The sequence below is a fragment of the Callithrix jacchus genome, chromosome 19 (genome assembly GCF_049354715.1).
Source record: "Callithrix jacchus isolate 240 chromosome 19, calJac240_pri, whole genome shotgun sequence".
Taxonomy (NCBI): domain Eukaryota; kingdom Metazoa; phylum Chordata; class Mammalia; order Primates; family Cebidae; genus Callithrix; species Callithrix jacchus.
The window spans coordinates 4,657,681-4,679,976 of record NC_133520.1 but is presented as its reverse complement, the minus strand read 5'-3'; the positions used below and the strand labels follow the sequence as shown (position 1 = coordinate 4,679,976).

Below are 22,296 nucleotides of genomic sequence, written 5' to 3'. Positions count from 1 at the left end.
GCAACCTCCGCCTCCTGGGTTCAAGCAATTCTCCTGCCTCAGCCTCCTGAGTATTTGGGACTACAGGTGCGCACCACCATGCCCAGCTAATTTCTGTATTTTTAGGAAAGACGGGGTTTCACCTTGGTGACCAGGATGGTCTCGATCTCTTGACCTCATGATCCACCCGCCTCGGCCTCCCAAAGTGGATTTCACCTTTTTGTTCTCTGTTCCACATGCTTTCCTGTACTCACTCTCATTAGGGAAGAAGGAACCAGGAAGAGTGGGGTGTTAAGCTACATATTTACGGGGCATCTACTGTGAGGTACTTTACTGGCCCAGTACTGGTTTAGTGAGAGCTTTAAACACAGAACCAACAACCTAAAGATGTCATTTGTCTGTTATCCTTACTGATCATTGTGTTTACCATACACACAAAATGTACTCCTTGTCTCTGGCTATGCATGCCACTTTAACAATGGAATTAGCTGCGTTTTGGAAAACAGGTAGCACCTGAAAGAGTTCAGCTTCGTTTTCCACCCTTTTTCTCTTTATCCTCCTAGTGTTGCCCACACCTCTTTCTATGTCAGCACCAAGTAGATGGACTACCTATTCTTGTTATTTTAAATTTTTTTTCTTCAATTACTGCTTAAATTTCTCTTCGAATTTCACATAGGCTTCTAGCAGTGGTATTGGATATTCATCAGCTACTATACATTGTCAGTGCTAACAATGACATACAATTAAACTTTTCACCATTTTTTAGTTTTAAACACAGTGGTGATATTTGCTCAAGTGTAAATAATTTACAGCTAATATTTACAGGGCTTGTGCTGTGTGCAAGGCACCATATCGAAGGTTTTATAAGAAGTCTCTCACTTAACACTCTCAGCCACATGAGATTTGGGTGTTATTGTTACCCTAGTTTACTAGTAAGGAATGACAATTTATTCTGGCATTTTTATGGTTGCTTTTATAATATCCTAAATGACAATTTTTACATTGCTTACAGGTTTTTAGGCCAAACTTAAGTTGAGGAAAGTCAAAACGAGTGGAAAATATCATAAGGATAATATACTTTCAACATATGACTACGGGTATGACAGCACAGAATTTCCAACCAATAATACTTATGTTTGATTTCAAATGAAAAGGGTCACTTATCCAACAGCTGCTATCACTAAATCTACTTTAAATATTTAGCCATCATGCATAGCAAATTACCATGTTAATTTAATAAAAGAATGGCCAGTGAGTGGGTGAACAAATACCAGCATCAGAAAAAGCAGGATCTTTAATATAAGCTGGTGGCGTCTGACCACCTGGCGTTAGTCATTAACGGACTCACCACAGCTTGCTCGAATAGTTCTCTCAGCTTCTGCTCAGACTCCCCGGATACTCCAGACACAATCTCTGGGGCAGCCACTTTCAAAATTGGCAGGTCAAGTTCCTATGCAGACACATAAAAGAAGAACTAAATATTCCAATTTTAATTTTCCTACTTTTTCTTTATCCAGTGTCCTCACATTTTTTAAATAGCTAGTTTCCTGAGGAACTTCATCTTTTTATGTTGGCCCAGAGAAAAACACTATTTAAAAATCAATGGTTTTGGCTGGGCGCAGTGGCTCACATCTGTAATCCCAGCACTTTGGGAGGCCGAGGTGGGTGGATCACCTGAGGTTGGGACTTCAAGACCAGCCTGACCAACATGGAGAAACCGTTTCTACTAAAAATACAAAATTGGCCAGGCGTGGTGGTGCATGCCTGTAATCCCAGCTACACAGGAAGCTGAGGCAGGAAGCTGTGGTGAGCTGAGATCACACCATTGCACTCCAGCCTGAGCAACAAGGGCGAAACTCCGTTAAAAGAAAAAAAAAAAACCAATGGTTTTATGCAAACACGTTTAAGTGGATACTATCATCTTTTTATTTTATACATGTCACTATAAAATTCTATTATCTTTTCTGAATAAAGGCTCTTGACTCTCAAGAGATATATATGTTATCCCCCACTTAGGGCTGAGCCAAAGCAATTCTTTGTTTTGTTTTGTAGAGACTGTGTCTCACTATGTTGCCCAGGCTAGTCTAAAACTCCTAGCCTCAAGCAGTCCTCCTACTTCAGCCTCCCAAAGTGCTGGGGTTACAGGAGTGAGCCACCATGCCTGGCCTATCAAAATAATTCTTACCCATCTGCTGAGGAGAAAATAGCAAGGGCTGTGACACAGATGTTTCCCACGCATCCTGCTAGTATTTCTCCAAATCCTAACCCAGAGAGAAGCCAGTTATTAGTCAGAGGAGGGAGACTCTTTAAGAAAAGACCAGGCGTGGAGGCCCATGCCTGTAATCCCAGCACTTTGGGAGGTCCAGGTGGCAGGAGTGCTTGCGTCCAGGAGTTTGAGACCAGCCTGGGCAACACAGTGAGACCCCATCTCTATAAAAAATAATAAATTAGCCAGGCATGCTAATGCATGCCTGCAGTCCCAGCTGCTTGCAAGGCTGAGGCAGGAGGATCACCTGAGCCTGAGAGGTCGAGGCTGCAGTGAGCTGTGATCATGCCACTGTATTCAGCCTAGGCAAGAGAATGAGAATCTGTCTAAAAAAAAAGAGAAGAGAAACTAATGTTGTCCCATTCCTGTGCTTGAAATTTCACTTTCTCAACCATATCTTTGTGAATCCAACTCTAATTTGGGAATCCCAACATACCACATAGCATTCGGTACTTCTTGTCTTGTCTCCACTTGTTACAGTTGTTACTATGTACAGCATTTGTTTATATCAATGCCTGTTTAATGTCTCTCATATTAGAACTAGAATTGTCGTACTTAATACTATATTCCAAAGTCTGGCACGCAGTAGTCATGTCATAGAATTATTCAACAAAAATGAAGCAAACCAATCAAGTCTCCCTTTACAAATGATTTTTTTTTTCCATAGAACATTATTGTATTAGTGCTTGGTATAGCATGCTATTTTTCTTTCTTTGTTTTTGAGATGGAGTCTTACTCTTGTTGCCCAGGCTGAAGTGTAAGGGTGTGATCTTGGCTCATGGCAAATTCTGCCTCCCAGGTTCAAGTGATTCTCCCGCCTTAGCCTCCTGAGGGGATTATAGGCATGCGCCACCACACCTGGCTAATTTTGTATTTTTAGTAGAGATGGGGTTTCTCTATGTTGGTCAGGCTGGTCTCAAACTCCTGACCTCAGGTGATCGGCCTGCCTCGGTCTCCCAAAGTGCTGGGATTACAGGCGTGAGTCACCGGCCAGCATGCTATTTTCCTAATTGAAGTTACTCAGATATTTTACATCACTGCCCAATACAGCTTCTGAAAAATCAAAGAGGGCTAAAAGAAGATTGCTAACTTAATTTTACAAAATAAGTGTCTATTATTACTGTTTTAGAAAGAATTATTTTGAAACTAAAAAGTATAAAAACATAACTCTAAATAGAAATTCTGAATAAATTTAGCTGTACGACAAGTAATATAACCCTAGTTTCCTTGTTTTACTGCTCCTAAGAACCACTGGGAGCGCAGGTGCAGTGGCCCATGCCTGTAATCCCAGCATTCTGGGAGACTGAGGAGGACTGCTTGAGGCCAGTAGTTTAAGACCAGCCTAGGCAACATAGAGGGATTCCGTCTCTACAAAAAAAAAAACCACCACCCAAAACATTAGCTGGGCGTAGTGGTGTGTTTGCGGTTCCACTACTTGGGAGGCTAAGGTGGAAGGACCACTTGAGCCTGGGAGGTTGATGCTGTAGTGAGCCATGATTGCAACACTGCACTCCAGCCTGGGCGAAAGTGAAACTCTGTCTTAAAAAAATAAATAAAACAAGATAACTATCGGGCTAAAGGGAAAGCGAAGTAACTAAAATGTAAGCTATGTGTTAATAAAAAGGTTAGTTTGAAACTGTATTATTTTACTTTCTACCTAACTCTTGCCATATACAATTACATACCTTAAAAATAAATCCCACAAGTTGCTCATGAGAAGCAAAAAATAAACCAAATGAATGAATACCACAAACAATACCAGCATGATAACAAAGGGATCAGTTCCAACGACTATATTCTCTTCCTGAAGAATGCCAGGTCTGGTTTAAGTTGACAAAAGAGAAAAAAACAAAAACAAGTAATAACAACAAAAACAGCCAAAGCAAACAAGTGTCAGCGATCCTCACCCCAGCAATTGCATGTGCAAGTAATGTCTTTCCACAGCCTGGTGGCCCATGGAGGAGAACTCCACGAGGGGGCACGACGCCCAGGTGGTGGTACACCTCTGGGTGACGCATGTGAATGAGCATCTTGCAGACCTCCTGGCAGAGGATAAGCACAAAGACATCTTTCAAGACAGAAGAATCAAAGTAGAATGAAATGTCCTATTTTTTGGAGCAGTGAAATGGAGTAGGCAGGCAGAATATACACTTTAGACTTAGAAAAGAGTTTGAATCCTGGCTCTGGTAGCTACTGTGTGATTTCAGCACTAACCTCTCCAAGAAGCTTCTATTTCCTAAGCTGTGACATTATCTACCTTGAGGATGTAATGCAGAGTAACTAGAATGGCAGATGGAAAAGAGTAGGCATTAAAAATAAAGTTACCATAACTATTAGTACTGTTAAGACAACATTACTTATAAAGCATGGATGTTATGTACTATAATTAAAATAACAGAAAAGTTGAAAACAGTATGCATCGTTTCTCCTGCAATGCCCTAAAGGGTACAGGTCTGGTTCGCCCTTCTCAACCTTCCCAGTTTCTTCTCCTATACCCAGTTCATATTAGAAACAAAGAGGTAGGCTTTTTTTCATAACTGATGAGTAATATAGCCATTTGAGGTGAAATTCTGAATTTGCACTAACTTTTAATGTCATATCATTGCCTCCCACATCTTCAAACTTCACGTTGGAGATCCGGAATTCTAACCCCCCGGCTTTAGCTGGTAAACAAACAGGAGGAGAGGAAAAGATTAATGATTCAGTAGTAACTCACAGAATGATGCTTCCCTCAGAGCAAACGTGACCACTGCCACCAACAAGACTCACACCTGACCTTTCTTTTGCAGGAGAGCTTCGATCTCTCCATCTGCTTCCTGAAGATCTTCTTTCTTCCTTTTGCTTCTTTTAATCTTTAGCCGGCCTTTCCGTTTAACATCACTCTCCAAAAGAGAAGACTCTTTTGAATCCTGGAAATAACATAAATTTATATATGCCATGCTGAAAATTCTATGCCAATAACTTTTATTTTTTAAAGAGGGGCATTATAAAGAAAATTCATTCCTGCCCTAGCATTTTCACCTCTGTTAACTATTCCCAACCTCTTTGCTCAAAGATGCTGTCTATTGGGAATGTCCTTCTCCTCATTGCCTCAAACCTCAGTTTAAATCTTAATATCTGGTGCTGGCTTTGGCAGCACATATACTAAAATTGGAACAATACAGAGAAAATTAGCGTGGCCCCTGTGCAAGGATGACATGAAAATTTGTGAAGCATTCCGTATGGGGGAAAAAAAACTAAATCTTAACATTTGAATGCTTCTTTTCCAGATTTGTACAGTTTTTCTTTTTTCTTTTTTTTGAGATGGAGTTTCACTCTTATAGCCCAGACTGGAGTGCAATGGCATGATCTCAGCTCACTGCAACCTCTGCTTCTCAGGTTCAAGTGACTCTCCTGCCTCAGCCTCCCAAGTAGCTGGGACTACAAATGCCTACCACCACACCCAGCTAATTTTTATATTATTAGTAGAGATGGGGTTTTGAGATGTTGGCCAGGCTGGTCTCGAACTCCTGACTTCAGGTGATCTGCCTGCCTCAGCCTCTCAGAAGTGCTGGGACTACAGGCATGAGCCACCATGCCTGGCCTTCTTTCAGTTAGATTTAATCTCTCTCACATTCCCAGGATACCACGTTTGCAACTATTAGTTGGCATAATCTGCCTTGTATGAGTCACTCACTTATCTCTCTCTCTCTCACTGAACTGTGAACTCCTTGAATAAGGACACTGATATTTGCCTTTTATTTCTCACTGGGTCTTCTACATGGTCATCTTCATCTGACAGCTGATGATTCACTAAATTAAATAGGACTATAGAGCTGCTTTGACAGTCATAAAAAGGATAATTCAGCGAAGCACACTGGTACACACCTGGAGCCCTGGCTACTCGGGAGGCTCAGACCACTTGAGCCTAGGGTTTTGAGACTATAATGTTCTGTGATCATGCCTGTGAAAGTGACTGCACTGAGCAATGTAGCAATATTCCAACTCCAAAAAAAACCGTGTTTTTAAGTATAATTCAGGCTGAGGCAGGTAGATCGCTTGCGCTCAGGAGGTAAAGACCAGCCTGGACAATACGGTGAAACCCCATCTCCACAAAAGTACAAAAACTAGCCAGGTATGGTGCTGAGTACCTGTAGTCCCAGCTACCTGGAAGGCTGAGGTGGGAGGATGGCTTATGCCCAGGAGGTGGAGGTTATCTAGCCTGGGTGACAAGGCGGGCTCTGTTTTCTTTTTTTAAAAAAAGCAATTCAGCATTAAGACTTGAGTTATTGCCAACCATAACTATGTTCTCTATACATGGATGATATGGATAATTAAAGCAAAGAGATTTGGAAAGGCCCATTAATAAAGGTTTTGCCAAATCAAAGAGTTTGGTTCTTAGAAACCAGCCGAAGCATCATTGTCCATGAGGAATATGTGAGCCACATATGAAATTCATTTAATTATTATTTTACTTAACAGTAACTTTGGATAACTTAACAGTATATCCAAAATACTATCATTTCAACATAGAGTCAATATAAAAAAATATTAATGAGATGTTTTACATTCTGTTTTTTCAGTAAGTCTTCAAAGTCTAATGTACACTTTAAGTTTCTAGCAATCTCAATTTGGACCGTAAATTTTCATGAGAAACACTTGATTTGTACTTAGAGTTTATAAAATTTACAGCCAAAGAAACAGATTCACATACTTAACAGAGTAGTAGATGAGACTGAAGAGAAAGCCAGGCAGCCAAATCATAAAGGTCTTTATTGGCTCACAAGACCTTTGGATTTGAGACTGAATGAAGCCACTGGAGTGTTTTAAATAGAAGAATGATAATGTGTGGTGGCTCATGCCTATACTCTCAGAACTTTGGGAGTCCGAGGTGGGTGGATTGCTCGACCCCAGGAGCTCCAGACCAGCCTGGGCAACATGGGAAAACTCCATCTCTAAAAAAGATACAAAAGTTAGCTAGGCATGGTGGCTCATGCCTGTAGTCTCAGGTATATGGGAGGCCGGGGTGGGAGGATGGCTTGAGCCCGGGAAGGAGAGGTTGCAGTAAGCCAAGATCGCATCACTGCACTCTAGCCCCAGTGACAGAGCCAGACCCAGTATCAAAAAAAAAAAAGAAAAAAAAGCTATCTCTGTGTGAAGAATAAACTAGGGGAATAAGCAAGGACATAGACTCCAGCTGGAAGGCTGTTTCAATAATTAAGGCAAGAAAGAGAAAAGGCTCAGACTAGGATGGAAAGAGCAAGTAGTGCAATGTGACCAACTTCTCCATGCATTTCAATGAAAAGGCTGAAATGTACTACAACTATATCGGGCTAAAATTTCATTATGAAAATACCTGTATCTCAGTTATTGGCTTCTTAGGATTACTTTTCTCATCTGATAGTTCCAAGAAAAAACTGTCTTTCTTTCCACTTGGGGTTTTGTCAATAAACCATCCTCCCTCTGAATCTTTGGCATGAGTCTTCAAGGGAATGGAGCCTGTTTTGGAACTTAACCGTGGTGTTGAAGATGAGGTTTCTCTTTGCTCCATCTCAGGAGTATTTGAAACAGAATCAGGATTTCCTTTCCGATATAAAGACAGCAGGGAACTGTTCATGTGATTTGCTGACTGGCAGAAACATAAAATGAAACTTTAGCATAAGTTACTCAGCAGGTACTCATGAAAGTTGTGTTGCCGATAGTAATAAGTTTTCTACATTCTGTTCTCAGGAATTCTCTCAGAACGCTTATAATCAGAATATATAGGTGTTAGGCTGCGCACAGTGGCTCATGCCTGTAATCCCAGCACTTTGGGAGGCCAAGGTGGCCAGATCACTTGAGGTCAGGAGCTCGAGACCAGCCTGGCCAACAAGGCAAAAATCCCCTCTCCACTAAAAATACAAAAATTAGCTGCAACAGTGCCAGGTGCCTGTAATTCCAGCTACTTCGGAAGCTGAGGCAGGAGAATCACTTGAACCCAGGAGGCAGAAGTTGCAGTGAGTTGAGATCATGCCACTGCACTCCAGCCTGGTTGACAGAGTGAGACTCTGTCTCAAAAGAAAGAAAATAAAAGAATATATAGGTGATCACAATAAGATGATTCACAAACAAGCATTTACTATTTAAAAAGACTCTACTCCATTGCCAATTAATGGAAAACCAATTCATAACTAGTGGTTAAATAAAATCAAGTAAGTATGATTGCTTCTAAAAAATACACCAAAGAAGTATGAAATGAGCTGGTTACCAATGCGAGTCACTATTAGTCCATCAATTCAAAATTGGGGCTGGGCATGCTGGCTCACGCCCTGTAATCCCAATGCTTTGGGAGGCCAAACTGGGAGGACTGCTTGAAGCCTGGAGTTCAAAACCAACCTGGGCAACATAGCAAGACCCTGTCTCTACAAAAAATTTAAAAATTAGCCAGGCATGGTGGCGCATGTCTGTTATCCTAGCTACTTGAGAGGCTGAGGTAGGAGGACAACTTGAGCCCAAGAGTTTAAGGATGTAGTGAGTTAGGACCATGCCACTGCACTCCAGCCTGGGTGACAGAGCAAGACCCTATCCCTGCAAAAAATGGATCAAATATTTTGACAATAAATTCAAAACTGATTTACCTAGGGTAAAAATAAAAAGCAAATTATAAATAATTTGACAGACAGTCCGCCCTCTATATCCAAGGGTTCTGCATCCAGGAATTCAAAGAACCTTAATGAAAAATATTTGGGAAAAAAATTCAATTAAAAAAATGCACCAATGAAAAGTAATACAAATGTTAAGAAATACAGTGTAGGCTGGGCATGGTGGCTCATGCCTGTAATCCCAGCACTTCAGGAGGCTGAGATGGGCGGATCACTCAAGGCCAGGAGTTCAAGACCATCCTGGCTAACATAGCAAAACCCTGTCTCTACTAGAAATGCCAAAAATTACCTGGGTATGGTGGCACGTGCCTGTAATCCCAGCTACTCAGGAGGCTGAGATGGGCGGATCACTCAAGGCCAGGAGTTCAAGACCATCCTGGCCAACATAGCAAAACCCTGTCTCTACTAGAAATGCCAAAAATTACCTGGGTATGGTGGCACGTGCCTGTAATCCCAGCTACTCAGGAGGCTGAGATGGGCGGATCACTCAAGGCCAGGAGTTCAAGACCATCCTGGCCAACATAGCAAAACCCTGTCTCTACTAGAAATGCCAAAAATTACCTGGGTATGGTGGCACGTGCCTGTAATCCCAGCTACTCAGGAGGCTGAGGCAGGAGAATCGCTTGAACTTGGGAGGCAGAGGTTACAGTGAGCTGAGATGGCGCCATTGCACTTCAGGATGGGCAACACAGTGAGACCTGCCTGTAATCCCAGCTACTCAGGAGGCTGAGGCAGGAGAATCGCTTGAGCCTGGGAGGCAGAGGTTGCAGTGAGCTGAGATCGTACCACTGCACACTAGCCTGGGTGACAGAGTGAGACTCCCTCTCAAAAATAAGAAAGAAATACAGTGTAAAAACTATTTAAATCTTATTTACATTGTATTAGGTATTATACGTAATCCAGAGATAATTTTAAGTATACAGGAGGATGTGTGTAAGGTTATATGCAAACATGATGCCATTTTACACAGGGAACTTAAGCATTTGTGGATATTCATGTGGGGCCCTGGGGCCAATCTCCCATGGATAGTGAGGGACGACTGTATTATCTCCATATTCTTCTTTAATCAAGGCTTTTCATTACTAATGCCATCTCCTTGGCGAAAAGTACATCCTTTTCCATTTTTACTATTAATTACTCTATTCCTGTCTGCCCTTATTGCTAGCTATTCTCTTCCCTTCTTTTTCCTTGTATAACTGACTACAAACATAAATACTGGAAGGATGGTTAATCCATTACCAACACTGAACACAGAAGGTGTTCAATTATTTATTGCTGAAGATATCAAAAGTCTCTTATTCTATTCCCCTTCCTTCCTCTCTCCCTCCCTTCAGCCCTAACCCTTTTTTTTCCCTTTCTTCTTTCTTTCCTGCTCTTTTCTCTCTTTTGCAATAAGGTCTGTTACCCAGGCTGAAGTGGAATGGCACAATCATAGCTCACTGCAGCTTCAAATGCAGGAGGTCCTCCAACCTCAGCCTCCTGAGTAGCTAGGACTATGGGTGTATGCCACCAGACCCAGCTAATTTTGTTTGTTTTCTGTAGAGACAATCTTGCTATATTGCCCAGGCTGGTCTTGAACTCCTGGCCTCAAGTGATCTTCCTGCCTCCCAAACTGCTGGGATTATAGGTGTGAGCCACAGCACCTGGCTTTTTATTATATTCCTTATTGATTTTTTTTTGTTTTTTTGAGACAGGATATAGTTTTGTTGCTCAGGCTGGAGTGTAGTGGTGCGATCCCAACTCACTGCAACCTCTGCCTCCTGGGCTCAAGTGATCCTCCCACCTCAGCCACTCAAGTAGCTAGGACCACAGATGCATGCTACCATGCTTGGCTAATTTTTGCATTTTTTTTTTTTATAGAAACAAGGTTTCATCATGTTGGCCAGGCTTATTTCTTTTTATTTTATTTCATTTTTTATAGAGAGAGGGTTTTGCCATGTTGCCCAGGCTAGTCTCAAACTCCTGGGCTCAAGTGATCCACATGCTTCAGCCTCCCAAAGTGCTAGGATTACAGGTATGAGTCACCATGCCCAGGTCTTACTGGGTTTTTGTAAGGAAGTATCATAACGATTAAAAAAGAAAAAATCCAAGTGGACCCACTAAATGTTTGGCTTACCTGTGGATCTGGGTAGTCTTCCACACTTGAATCATCATCAGAATAGCTTTCAGGATACCTCAGTAACAAGAGGGGAAAATGTTTTAAAGACTTTTTCTCCCACATCCTAAAAAAATTACTACCCCAAACAGGTAAATATATTCAGGCAAAATATTATAGTGGTTAAGAGTCCAAACTCTGGAATCAGAGAAATTAGGATTCAAAATCCAACTTAACCAGTTATTACTTAACCTCTCTAAGTGTCAGCTTTCTTATCCATAAAACAGAGATAATAAGTAATGTCTATCTCCCAAGGTTATTAAAGAATTAAATAAATGCTTGCAAACTCCTTATGTGTTTATAATATATAATAAACGCATAATAAATTAGTTATTTTTATCCTAGCAATAAATAAAAGTGAGATACCAACCCCCTCGGGCCCAAAGGTCTCATTTAGGAATATCAGATTCAGGTAGGAATATTTCAGCAACTCATAATTAAGCACTCTGAGTAACAAATTCACAAAATCAACATGACCAAACCATGTAACCAAATACAACTTCTCCAAGACTGTTCATGAGGGATGAAGGAGCAAATAAATCTTCTGTATCAAAAAAGAGCTCTAAATCCTAATAAACTACAAGCTGACAATGGAGTCTTCATTCATTATAATTGAAAGTTGTTACCTAATAGCTTCAAGTGACTTCAGGACTCTGCTAGTATTTAATACTTCTTTAGAAATTATTTAAATAAGAAAAGCACTTTTTTTTAAGTAAAAATCTTTATATGAATGCAAGGAAATGCTATTATAATTAAGATATTAAGATACAAATCCTAGCCTGAGCAACCAAGGGAGACCCTGTCTCTACAGAAAAATTTAAAAATTAGCTGGGCATGCTGGTGCACACCTGTAGTCCCAGCTACCTGGAAGGCTAAAGTGGGAGGATTGCTTGGGCCTGGGATGTCAACACTGCAGTGAGCCACGATTGTGCTACTGCACTGAAGCCTGGGTAACACAGTAAGACCCTGTCTTAAAAAAAAAAAAGCAAATTCTTTATTCATTAAAATTTATCAATATTACTTAGGGGCATTTCTAATCAATGTTAATAAGTTATATTACTCAACTGTTTGAAAAAAAATAGTTTGCCTTACAATTTATGCCCTAGGGGAAAAAAAAAATTCCAAATGGATTAAAGAGTTAAACACCAGAAAGAAATAGGAAAAAAGTGTAAGTAATCACTTTACACACTCTTCTCAGAGGTCTTAAGCATATTAGCATAAACTAAAAGGAAAAAGACTGATAGAATTGACTACATAAAAATGCAAAACTAATCAAAAGACAGTATAACCAAAAATCAAACGGGAAGTGGTAAATGGGGAAAGCAGTTATAATACATATAAAAAGAGGTAATATTTTATGCAAAGCCCTCCAACAACTAATAAGGAAAATTCAAATACCTCTCAAATGAAATAGAAAAAAACCCATAAGCAAGCAATTCACAAAACAAATATGAAATAACAAAAAACTAACCTCAATAATTATAAAATTACAAATAAAAATATAATCAAGGCTGGGTGCAGTGGCTCACTCCTATAATCCCAGCACTTTGGGAGGCCGAGAGGGGCGGATCATGAAATTAGGAGTTCGAGACCAGCCTGCCGAACATGGTGAAACCCTGTCTTTACTAAAAATACAAAAATTAGCCAGGAGTGGTGGTGGGCACCTGTAATCCCAACTACTCAGGAGGCTGAGGCAGAAGAATTGTTTGAACCCAGGGTGCAGAGGTTGCAGTGAGCCAAGATCGCATCACTGTGACTCCAGCCTGGGTGACAGAGTGAGACTTCATCTCAAAAAAAAAAAAAAAAAGATCAATAATTTGCCTATAAAACCAGCAAAGGTTAAATAATAGTATAATTAAGATTGCAGGGATGCAAAGAAATGTTCTCTTTATACAAAGTTATTGGACGTATAAATTCAGGCTACCTTTTTAGGAAGCCAAGTCCAAACGCACTAGAAATTTCAAAAATATCAATCTTTGACCCCAGAAATTCCACCTCAAAAATTCAACATAGAAAAATGTAATGTGTATAAAGATATATGCAGTAAAGAGTTATTTATTTTTATTTACTTTTTTATTTTTTTGAGACAGAGTCTCACTCTGTCATCTAGGCTGGAGTGCAGAGGTGTGAACTCAGTTAACTGCAACCTCCGCCTCCCAAGTTCAAGCAATTCCCTTCCTGCCTCAGCCTCCCAAGTACCCTGAATTACAGGCACTTGCTACCACGCCCTGCTAATTTTTGTATTTTTAGTAGAGACAGGGTTTCACCATCTTGGCCAGGCTGGTCTTAAACTCCCGACCTCATGATCCATCCGCCTCTGCCTCCCAAAGTGCCAGGATTACAGGCGTGAGCTATCGTGCCCAGTCAAGAGTTATTTATTATATAATAGTATAACACAAATATCCATGAAAATGGAACTCATTAAGAAAATTATGATAAATCTAAATGAAAAAGACTGAGTTACAAATAGTAAAATAGGGCTATCATTCCAAATCCTACAGACATTAAAAGGATAACAAGAAAGCCGGGCACGGTGGCTCAAGCCTGTAATCCCAGCACTTTGGGAGGCCGAGGCGGGTGGATCATGAGGTCAAGAGATCGAGACCATCCTGGTTAACATGGTGAAACCCCGTCTCTACTGAAAATACAAAAAATTAGCTGGACTGACACAAGAACAGAAAATGAAACACCGCATATTCTCACTCATAGGTGGGTGATGAAAAATGAGAACACATGGACACAGAAAGGGGAGTACTAAACACTGGGGTCTATTGGGGGGAAAAGGGGAGGGCCAGTGGGAGGGGGAGGTGGGGAGGGATAGCCTGGGGAGAAATGCCAAATGTGGGTGAAGGGGAGAAGAAAAGCAAAGCACACTGCCATGTGTGTACCTACGCAACTGTCTTGCATGCTCTGCTCATGTACCCCAAAACCTATAATCCAATAAAAAATTAAAAAAAAAAAAAAAAAAAAAAAAAAATTAGCTGGGCATGGTGGCGCATGCCTGTAATCCCAGCTACTCAGGAGGCTGAGGCAGGAGAATTGCCTGAACCCAGGAGGCGGAGGTTGTGGTGAGCTGAGATCGCGCCATTTTACTCCAGCCTGGGTAAGAAGGGTGAAACTCCATCTCAAAAAAAAAATAAAATAAAAGGATAATACGAGAATATTGCAGAAGTATTATGCCAACGAATTCCACTCCTGAGAGAAAATATAACAGATGACTAAAAAATACAATGTACCACAACTGACATAAGAAGAGATGTAAGAAAGAGTTGTATATCCAGCAAAACTAAAATTTATCAAAATCCTTCAGAAAAAGAAGACTCTGGGGGAAGCTGATTCTGGCCCTGGATGAATTGTGGGCGAACACTAACAAATATTCAAAAAAGAGTTTCCATAATTCGTTTTCATAAAATAGAGAAAAGCAAACACTTTCCCACTAATATCATGAGGCTGGTAAATCCCTAACACCAAAACCTGACAGACATCACAAAAATAAACAAAAGAAAAATCAGACCAGTACGACATACAGATGCAAACATCGGTAGAAAAAGATTAATAAATTACATCGAATTAATACCCTTTTTTTCAAAAGTTAGCTGGGCATCGTGGCAGGTGCCTGTAATCCCAGCTACTCAGGAGGCTGAGGCAGGAGAATTGCTTGAACCCAGAGGTGGTGATTGCAGTGAGTTGGGTGTGCCATTGTACTCAAGCCTGGGTGACAAGAGCGAGACTCTACCTCAAAAAAACAAAGAAATACTCTTTTTTTTTTTTAAGAGACAAAGTCTCTCTCTGTTTCCCAGGCTGGAGTTCGGTGGCATAAACATAGCTCATTGTAACCTTCAACTTTGGGCTCAAGCAATCCTCCTACCTTAGCTTCCAAAAAAGCTGGGCTATAACCATGCACCACCATGCCTGGCTAATTTTTAAATTTTCTGTAGAGACAGAGTCTCACTATGTTGCCCAGGCTGCCAGTAATACATTAAAAATATAACATATCAGGACCAAGTAGAGTTTACCCCAGGAATGCAAAATTGGCTTAATACTGGGAACCAACGTAATTCACCAAGTTAATAGACTAAAGGAAGCCCATAACGAGATGTTTCAATAGATGCAGAAAAGAACTTAATAAATGCAATACGTATTCATGACAAAAATTCTCAGCTATCTAGGAATATTAGGAAACTTTCTCATTCTGACCAAGGACATCTACAAATAAACCTAAAGCTAATGTCATATTTACAGTGAAATATTACCAAAACTTAAAGACTGACCATACCAAATATTGGCAGTATGTGGAAAAAAAGTAGATTTCTCATAAACTGCTAATGTAAAAAGCAAAATGGTACAAACACATTGGAAAATAGTTTGGGAATTTCTTAAAGTTAAATATGCATCTATCACATGAGCCTGCTATTCCAATCTTAGATATTTAACAACGGAAATGAAAATACTGTCCACACAAAGACCTGGACATAAATGTTCATAGTAGCTTAATTGGTAATAGTCAGAAACTGGAAACAAACCAATTGCCCAATGAGAGATAAACAGATAGGCCAGGCAAGGTGGTTCACACCAGTAATCCCAGCACTCTGGGAGTCCCAGGCAAGAGGACTGCTTAAGCCCAAGGGTACAAGGCCAGCCTGGCAACATAGTGAGACCCCCGTTTTTACAAAAAATTAGAAAATTAACTGGGCATGGTAGCATGCACCTGTAGTCCCAGGTACTGGGCAGGTGAGGTGGGAGACCTGCTTGAGCCCAGGAGGTAGAGGCTGCAGTGAGTCGTGATCATGCCACTCCACTACATTCCAGCCTGGGCAACAAAGTGAGACCCTGTCTCAAAAAAAAACACAAAAAACCCAAAACAGATAAACAGATAAAATAATTGTGGCATGTCCATACACACTCATTAATAAAAAGCAATAAACTATTGATACATACAATATGATAAATCTCAAAATCATTATGCTAAGTCAAAGAATGAAAGAATCCAGATTTTAAAAGTATGATTCCAAGTAAAATTCTACAAGATGCAACGTAACATACAGTGACAGAAAGCAAATCAATAGTTGCCTCAAGCTGGGCGCTGTGGCTCACACCTATAATCCCAACACTTTGGGAGACTGAGGCGGGCAGACTGTTTGAGCCCAGGAGTTCGAGAACAACCTGAGCAACATGGCAAAACCCTGTTAATACAAAATATTAGGTAGGTGTGGTAGCATGTGCCTGCTGCTACTTGGGAGGCTGAAGTAGAAGAATCAAGTAACCTGGTAAGTCAAGGCTGTAGTGAGCTGTGATGGCACTCCAGCTGGGTGACGGAGTAAAACCTTGTCTCAACAAAAAAAAGGTTGCGTAGAAACAAGAGTGGAGGGAAAAATGAATTGCAAAGGGGAACAAGAAGACTTTTGATATTTATGGAAAGGTTCAGTATCTTGCTTATGGTGATGATTCAATAAGACGTGAGCACAGTGGCTCACATCTGTAATCCCAGCACTTTGGGAGGCGAGGCAGGGGGATCACCTAAGGTCGGGAGTTTGAGACCAGCCTGACCAACATGGAGAAACCCTGTCTCTACTAAAAATACAAAAATTAGCTGGGTGTGGTGGCACCCACCTGTTGCCCCAGCTACTAGGGAGGCTGAGGCAAGAGAATCACATGAACCTGGGAAGCAGAGGTTGCGGTGAGCCGAGATTGTACCACTGCACTCCAGCCTGGGTGACAAAGCAAGACTGTCTCAAAAAAAAAGCTCTCAATACTATTTCTGAAACAAAATTAATTGGCGCCTTTTTATATATCTGATGTTGTATTAGGGCAGAAAAAGAAGGTAATAAGACAGTACTGCTGGTAATGCAAACAAGTAAGCAAATAATTTCAATGTCATATGACATGATAAGGATTGTAACGAACATCTGTAACTAGAAGCTAAGGAAACATTTTAAAAGGAGTCAGGCCTAATAAAGGCAGCAACATTTCAACTGATTCTTGAGGGCTGAGTGGGAGTTTGCAAAAGGGAAGATACTCTAACTCAACAAAACCACCCATACAAAGGCACAGTCAAAGAGAATCTGATCTCTTTGGGGAACAGAGAACATTCAATACGGCCGAAGTAAAGGTCCCGAGAGGCCAGGTCAATATCACGCAGGGCTTGGCTGGCAATACAGAGCCACTGGAAGCTTTACAAGCAGGAATGTAATGTGATCAAGTTCACTGTTTAAAAAACAGTGCATTTTGTATACTTACTCATTATCCTCTTCACCATGTCTTGCTCTTTTTGCCAAATGTTCATCTTCTAATTCTGTTAAATTCTTAAGTTCCTTCTCACTACTAATTATGCTAAATACTGAAACAAAAAGAACAAAAAACGCTATGAGCTAAAACAATGATTTGTGTAACTTTATTGATAATTGAGCTCTGACAGTAAGACTCACCTTTTTCTACCTGAATCCTAAACGCATTTCTTTTTCTTCGACCATAGTCTATACTGAAAAAAGAAAAGAAGTTTAGCATAGTAGTCTCCACCAGTATTTTTCCATTAAGCTCAATCTAAATGGACCAAATCTGCATGAATATTTAATTATGTTACAGTACAGAGGCTTGCCAAAAACCCATTTTCGAACTTCTAAGTTTATATATTTACTATTGTGACCGTTCTCCATTTTTTCCCTTTTAACTAATCTTTTTTTGCTTCAAATATTTTTATTTTAAAATTTCAAACTTATAAAAAAAATTTCAAATTTATTAAAAATAGGAAAGAAATAATGTAATCAACACTCACATATTCTTTATCTATAGTATTCTCAAACTGCCATATTTACTTTACTTATCTCTGTGTAGAGATTTTTTCGGAGGGGTAGGGCAGAACCATTTGAAAATAAGTTCTAGGCAAGGCACAGTGGCTCATGTCTGTAAACCCAGCACTTCAGGAGGCCAAGGTGGGAAGATCACTTGAGCCTAGGAGTTTGAGACCACCCTTGGCAACACAGGGAAACCCTATCCCTACTAAATATTAAAAAATCAGCTGGGCATGGTAGTATGTGGCTGTAGTCCCAGCTCCTTGGGAGGTTGAGGTAGGAGGACAGCTTGAGTCTGGGAGGTGGAGGCTGCAGTGAGTCATGATTGTGCCAATGTACTCAGCTTGGCCAACAGAGCAAGACCGTCTCAAAAATAATAATAATAAATTTAAAAACTAATAAGAAAATAAGTTACAAACAATCTCAAAAATTCTCAGAATGTATCTCTATTAAAAAAAAAGGCTACTCGAATAGCTACAATACAATCAATACAAATAAAAAATTTAATATTGGTAAATTATCTAATATACAGTCCATATTCAAATTTCTCAAATTCTTTCTGAAAAATGGTCTTTAGAGTTGTTTTTCTTTAACCCAGAGTCTAGTCAAGGTTCATGCATTTATTTGGTTGTTGTGTCTCCTTTGACTCTTTAACTTGTAATAGTCTCTTCACCTTTGTGGATGTAACACTGATATTTTCAAAGGATCCAGGCCAGCTAACTTATAAAATGTCCCACAATCTGAATTTATTTTCTGTCTCCTCATTATTAAATTCAAGTTAAACATTTTAAGCAAGACTATGTGCTAAAAATATCAGTGAAAGTTTGATGAGTTGGCCGGGTGCGGTGGCTCGTGCCGGTAATCCCAGCACTTTGAGAGGCCGAGGAGGGCGGATCACAAGATAAAGAGATCGAGACCATTTTGGCCAACATGGTGAAACCCTGTCTCTACTAAAAAATACAAAAATTAGCTGGGCGTGGTGGCACGTGCCTATAGTCCCAGCTACTTGGGAGGCTGAGGCAGGAGAATCACTTAAACCTGGGAAGCAGAGGTTGCAGTGAGCCGAGATAGTACCACTGCACTCCAGCCTGGTGACAGAGCGAGACTCCGTCTCAAAAAGAAAAAGTTTGATGAGTTACATAATATTTATATAATCTTAAAATATCTTCTTATAAATTATTTATTAATTTCAAATTAATTTACAGTGCATTGATCAAAACTAGCATTATGGAATAAATAACACCACAGATATTCCGTGCCTTTTGAAGTCACATTGCTCCTCTGGTGCTTCCTTCCAAAAACATACAACCTGATTCCAACCATTTGGAAACAGCAAAAAAACCCAAATTGAGGGATATTTTGTATAGTAACTACCTATAATCTTCAAAAATGTAAAGATTATGAAAAATAAAAAAAGGTTGAGGAACTGTTCTGGATTAAAGGAAACTTAAAAAGCAAAACAAGCATAATTTAGGAGTTGGATTTCAGTTCAGGAAAAAGAATTCCCACAAAACATTAGCTATAAAGAAAATTATTGAGACAGGCAAACTCTGAATATGAATGGTGGATCCAGTAACATTATTGAATGAAGATTACATTTTCTGGTTTTAATAAATAAACTGTGGTTATACAATAAAGGCCTTTGTCCTTAGAGAATAGCTTGTATGCATAGTATACATGCATAAAGGCACATTCTGGGTAAAGAGTATATGGGTGTTCTTTGTACTATTCTTTCACTTTTCCTCTTTATAAAAATGCTTGCCAGTGTGGTAGCTCACGCCTATAATCCCAGTACTTTCAGAGGCCAAGGAGGGTGGATCATTTGAGGTCAGCAGTTCGAGACCAGCCTGGCCAACATGGTGAAACCCAGTCACTACTAAAAATACAAAAATTAGCTGGGCGTGGTGGTGGGCACCTGCAGTCCCAGCTACTCGGGAGGCCGAGGCAGGAGTACTGCTTGAGCACAGGAGGCAGAGGGTGCAGTGAGCAGACATCGTGCCACTGCACTCCAGCCTAGGTGACAATAAATAAATAATTTATTTTTGTTTTTGAGACAGGGTCTCATTCTGTCAGTCAGGCTGGAGTGTAGTTGTGTAATCAGAGCTCACTGCAACCTCAACCTCCCGGTCTCAAGCAATCCTCCCATCTCAGCCTCCTGAGTAGCCAGCACGACAGACATGTGCCAGCACACCTAGTTAATTTTTCAATTTTTTTTGTAGAGATGAGAGTCTCACTATGTTGTCCAGGCTGGTATGGAAATTACATCAAAACACAAAGTTTTAGATGTACTAAATCACGATCATTAAAAAAGACAACTTGCGGGCTAGCGCAGTGGCTCATGTCTGGAATCCTGGCACTTTGGGAGGCTGAGGCAGGAGGATTACTTGAGCTCAGGAGTTCAAGACCAGCCCAGGCAACATGGCAAAACCCCATCTCTACAAAAAATACAAAAAATTAGTGGGGCATGGTAGCACGTGCCTTAGCCCCAGCTATTTAGGGGCTAAGGCGAGAGGATCACTTGAACCCAAGGGATTGAAGCTACAGTGAACCGAGATTGTGCCACTGTACTCCAGGCTGGGTGACAGAGTGAGACCATGTCTCAAAAAATAAAAACATAAAAATTCAGCCGGGCGCAGTGGCTCATGCCTGTAATCCCAGCACTCTGGGAGGCCGAAGTGGGCGGATCACCTGAGGTCAGGAGTTTGAGACCAGTCTGGCCAACATGGTGAAACCCTATCTCTATTAAAAAAAAAAATATATATATATATATATATTTCAAAATTAAATAAAGATGTAAAAATTATATATATATGTATATAATTCAAAATTAAATAAAGATGTGAAAATGATTCTTAGTTCATGAGCCATACAAAACAAGGTGGTAGGCAAGAACTGGTTTGATGACCATATTTTGCCAACACCTGGATAAGAGAAGATAGCAGATAGATGTAGGGAGCATGTCTGAAAGCTGAAACAGGCCAGGCGTGGTGGCTCATGCTTATAATCCCAATACTGTGGGAGGCTGAGGCAGGAGGATCACTTGAGATCAGGAGTTCAAGACCAGCCTGGCCAACATGGCAAAACCCTGTCTCAACTAAAAACACGAAAATTAGCTGGGTGTGGTGGCATGTGCCTACAGTCCTGGCTACTCAGGAGGCTGAGGCAGAGGATGCAGTGAGCAGCGGTGCAATCGCTGGGTGCAGCCTGGGTGACAAAGTGAGGCTCCATCTCAACAAATAAACAAAAACAACATATATATATAACATGTTCTACATATGCATCCCATAACTTAAAGTATAATAAAAATAAAAAAGGGAAAAATCGGAGCTTGCTGTAGTAGCTCTGCTCAAAACCTTTCAGGGGAGTCACAGACATCCAGAGTAATACCGGTCTAAAAAGCCCTGCATATTCTGGCCTCTGTTGTCCTAGTTTACGTTTCCTCTCCTGTCCTAACCACATAGACCTGCTCAAACATGCCAAGCACAGGACCTTCATTCTCGTTCATTCACTCTGAATTACTCTTCCTCTGATGTTCCTGCGTCCCACAACTTCCTCCTTCAGTTTATTCAGTTTTCGGAGGAGTGACTCCTAATTACTGGGTCTGGTGGCCCCTTCTCTGTCCTTACACTTGACTGCTTTTCAGCATTTGACATTGTCAGTGTTCCTCTATAGCTCTATAGCTTTCGTTTTGGTTCATTATAAAAGTACAGATTTAATATCCCTTATTCTAAATGCTTAAGACCAAAACACAAAAATTAGCCGGGTAGTCACAGCTACTCAGGAGGCTGAGGCAGTAGAATCACTTGAACCCGGGAGGTGTAGGTTGCAGTGAGCTGAGATTGTGCCACTGCACTCAAGCCTAGGCAACAGAGCAAGACTCTGTCTCAAAAAAATAAAACAACAACAACCAAACAGATTTCAATACTGGTAAGTATAGTGCTACTGTGACAAGTACTTTAAAATGTAAAATGGCTTTGGAACTAGGTAATAGAGACCAGAGAGTTTTGAGGTGCATGTTAGAAGAAACCTAGAAGGCTCTGAAGTGACTGCTGTTAGAAGTATGGGCCCTGAAGGTAATTCTGGTGAGGGCTCACAAAGACAAGAGAAGAGCTATAGAGGAAGCTTCTATAGTTATATACACACAGAGAGAGAATACTAGTAGAAACATGAATGTTAAAGATGCTTCTGGTGAGATCTCAGACAGCAACGAGAAGCATGTTACTGGAAACTGCAGGAAAGGCAGTCCACGTTATGAAGTGGCCAAGGACTTGGTTTTACTGTTTTAAAAGCAGAACTTGTAAGTGATGAATGTGGATGTTTCACTCCGATTTTCAAGCAAAGTGTTGCGGTGTGGCCTGATTTCTCCTTGCTGCTTATAGTGAAATTTTATGGTATAGAGAGAGATAAAGAAGGAAGTGTTAAACAAAAAGGAAACCAGAACCTGAAGATTGGAAAATTCTCCGTCTATCCACATTGTACAAAATGAAA

At 40.5% G+C, this 22,296-nt stretch overlaps 1 protein-coding gene and 1 non-coding gene across 13 annotated transcripts in view; one reads left to right on the top strand and one right to left on the bottom strand.

The window, feature by feature from the left end:
* Nucleotides 1-22,296, bottom strand: part of NVL (nuclear VCP like) — a 99,156-nt gene that overhangs the window by 70,244 nt on the left and 6,616 nt on the right. For 6 of the 12 annotated variants that reach the window (XR_013529660.1, XM_002760472.6, XM_008985148.5 and 3 more), the window contains 8 exons: nt 17,446-17,498; nt 17,258-17,357; nt 10,982-11,039; nt 7,581-7,853; nt 5,022-5,154; nt 4,832-4,908; nt 4,153-4,287; nt 1,328-1,429 (listed from right to left, as the gene is read on the bottom strand). Coding sequence is in view for 11 of the 12 variants with exons in the window: in XM_002760472.6 (XP_002760518.4) it covers nt 1,328-1,429; nt 4,153-4,287; nt 4,832-4,908; nt 5,022-5,154; nt 7,581-7,853; nt 10,982-11,039; nt 17,258-17,357; nt 17,446-17,498 (931 nt within the window). In the remaining variant the exon portion in view is untranslated. The remainder of the gene's footprint in view (nt 1-1,327; nt 1,430-4,152; nt 4,288-4,831; nt 4,909-5,021; nt 5,155-7,580; nt 7,854-10,981; nt 11,040-17,257; nt 17,358-17,445; nt 17,499-22,296) is intronic. The other 6 variants (XM_002760473.7, XM_078356438.1, XM_078356441.1 and 3 more) reach the window with 3 other exon arrangements.
* LOC118149571 (U6 spliceosomal RNA) lies at nt 5,366-5,472 on the top strand. The gene has a single exon (XR_004737149.1). It is a non-coding gene; the product is annotated as a U6 spliceosomal RNA (small nuclear RNA).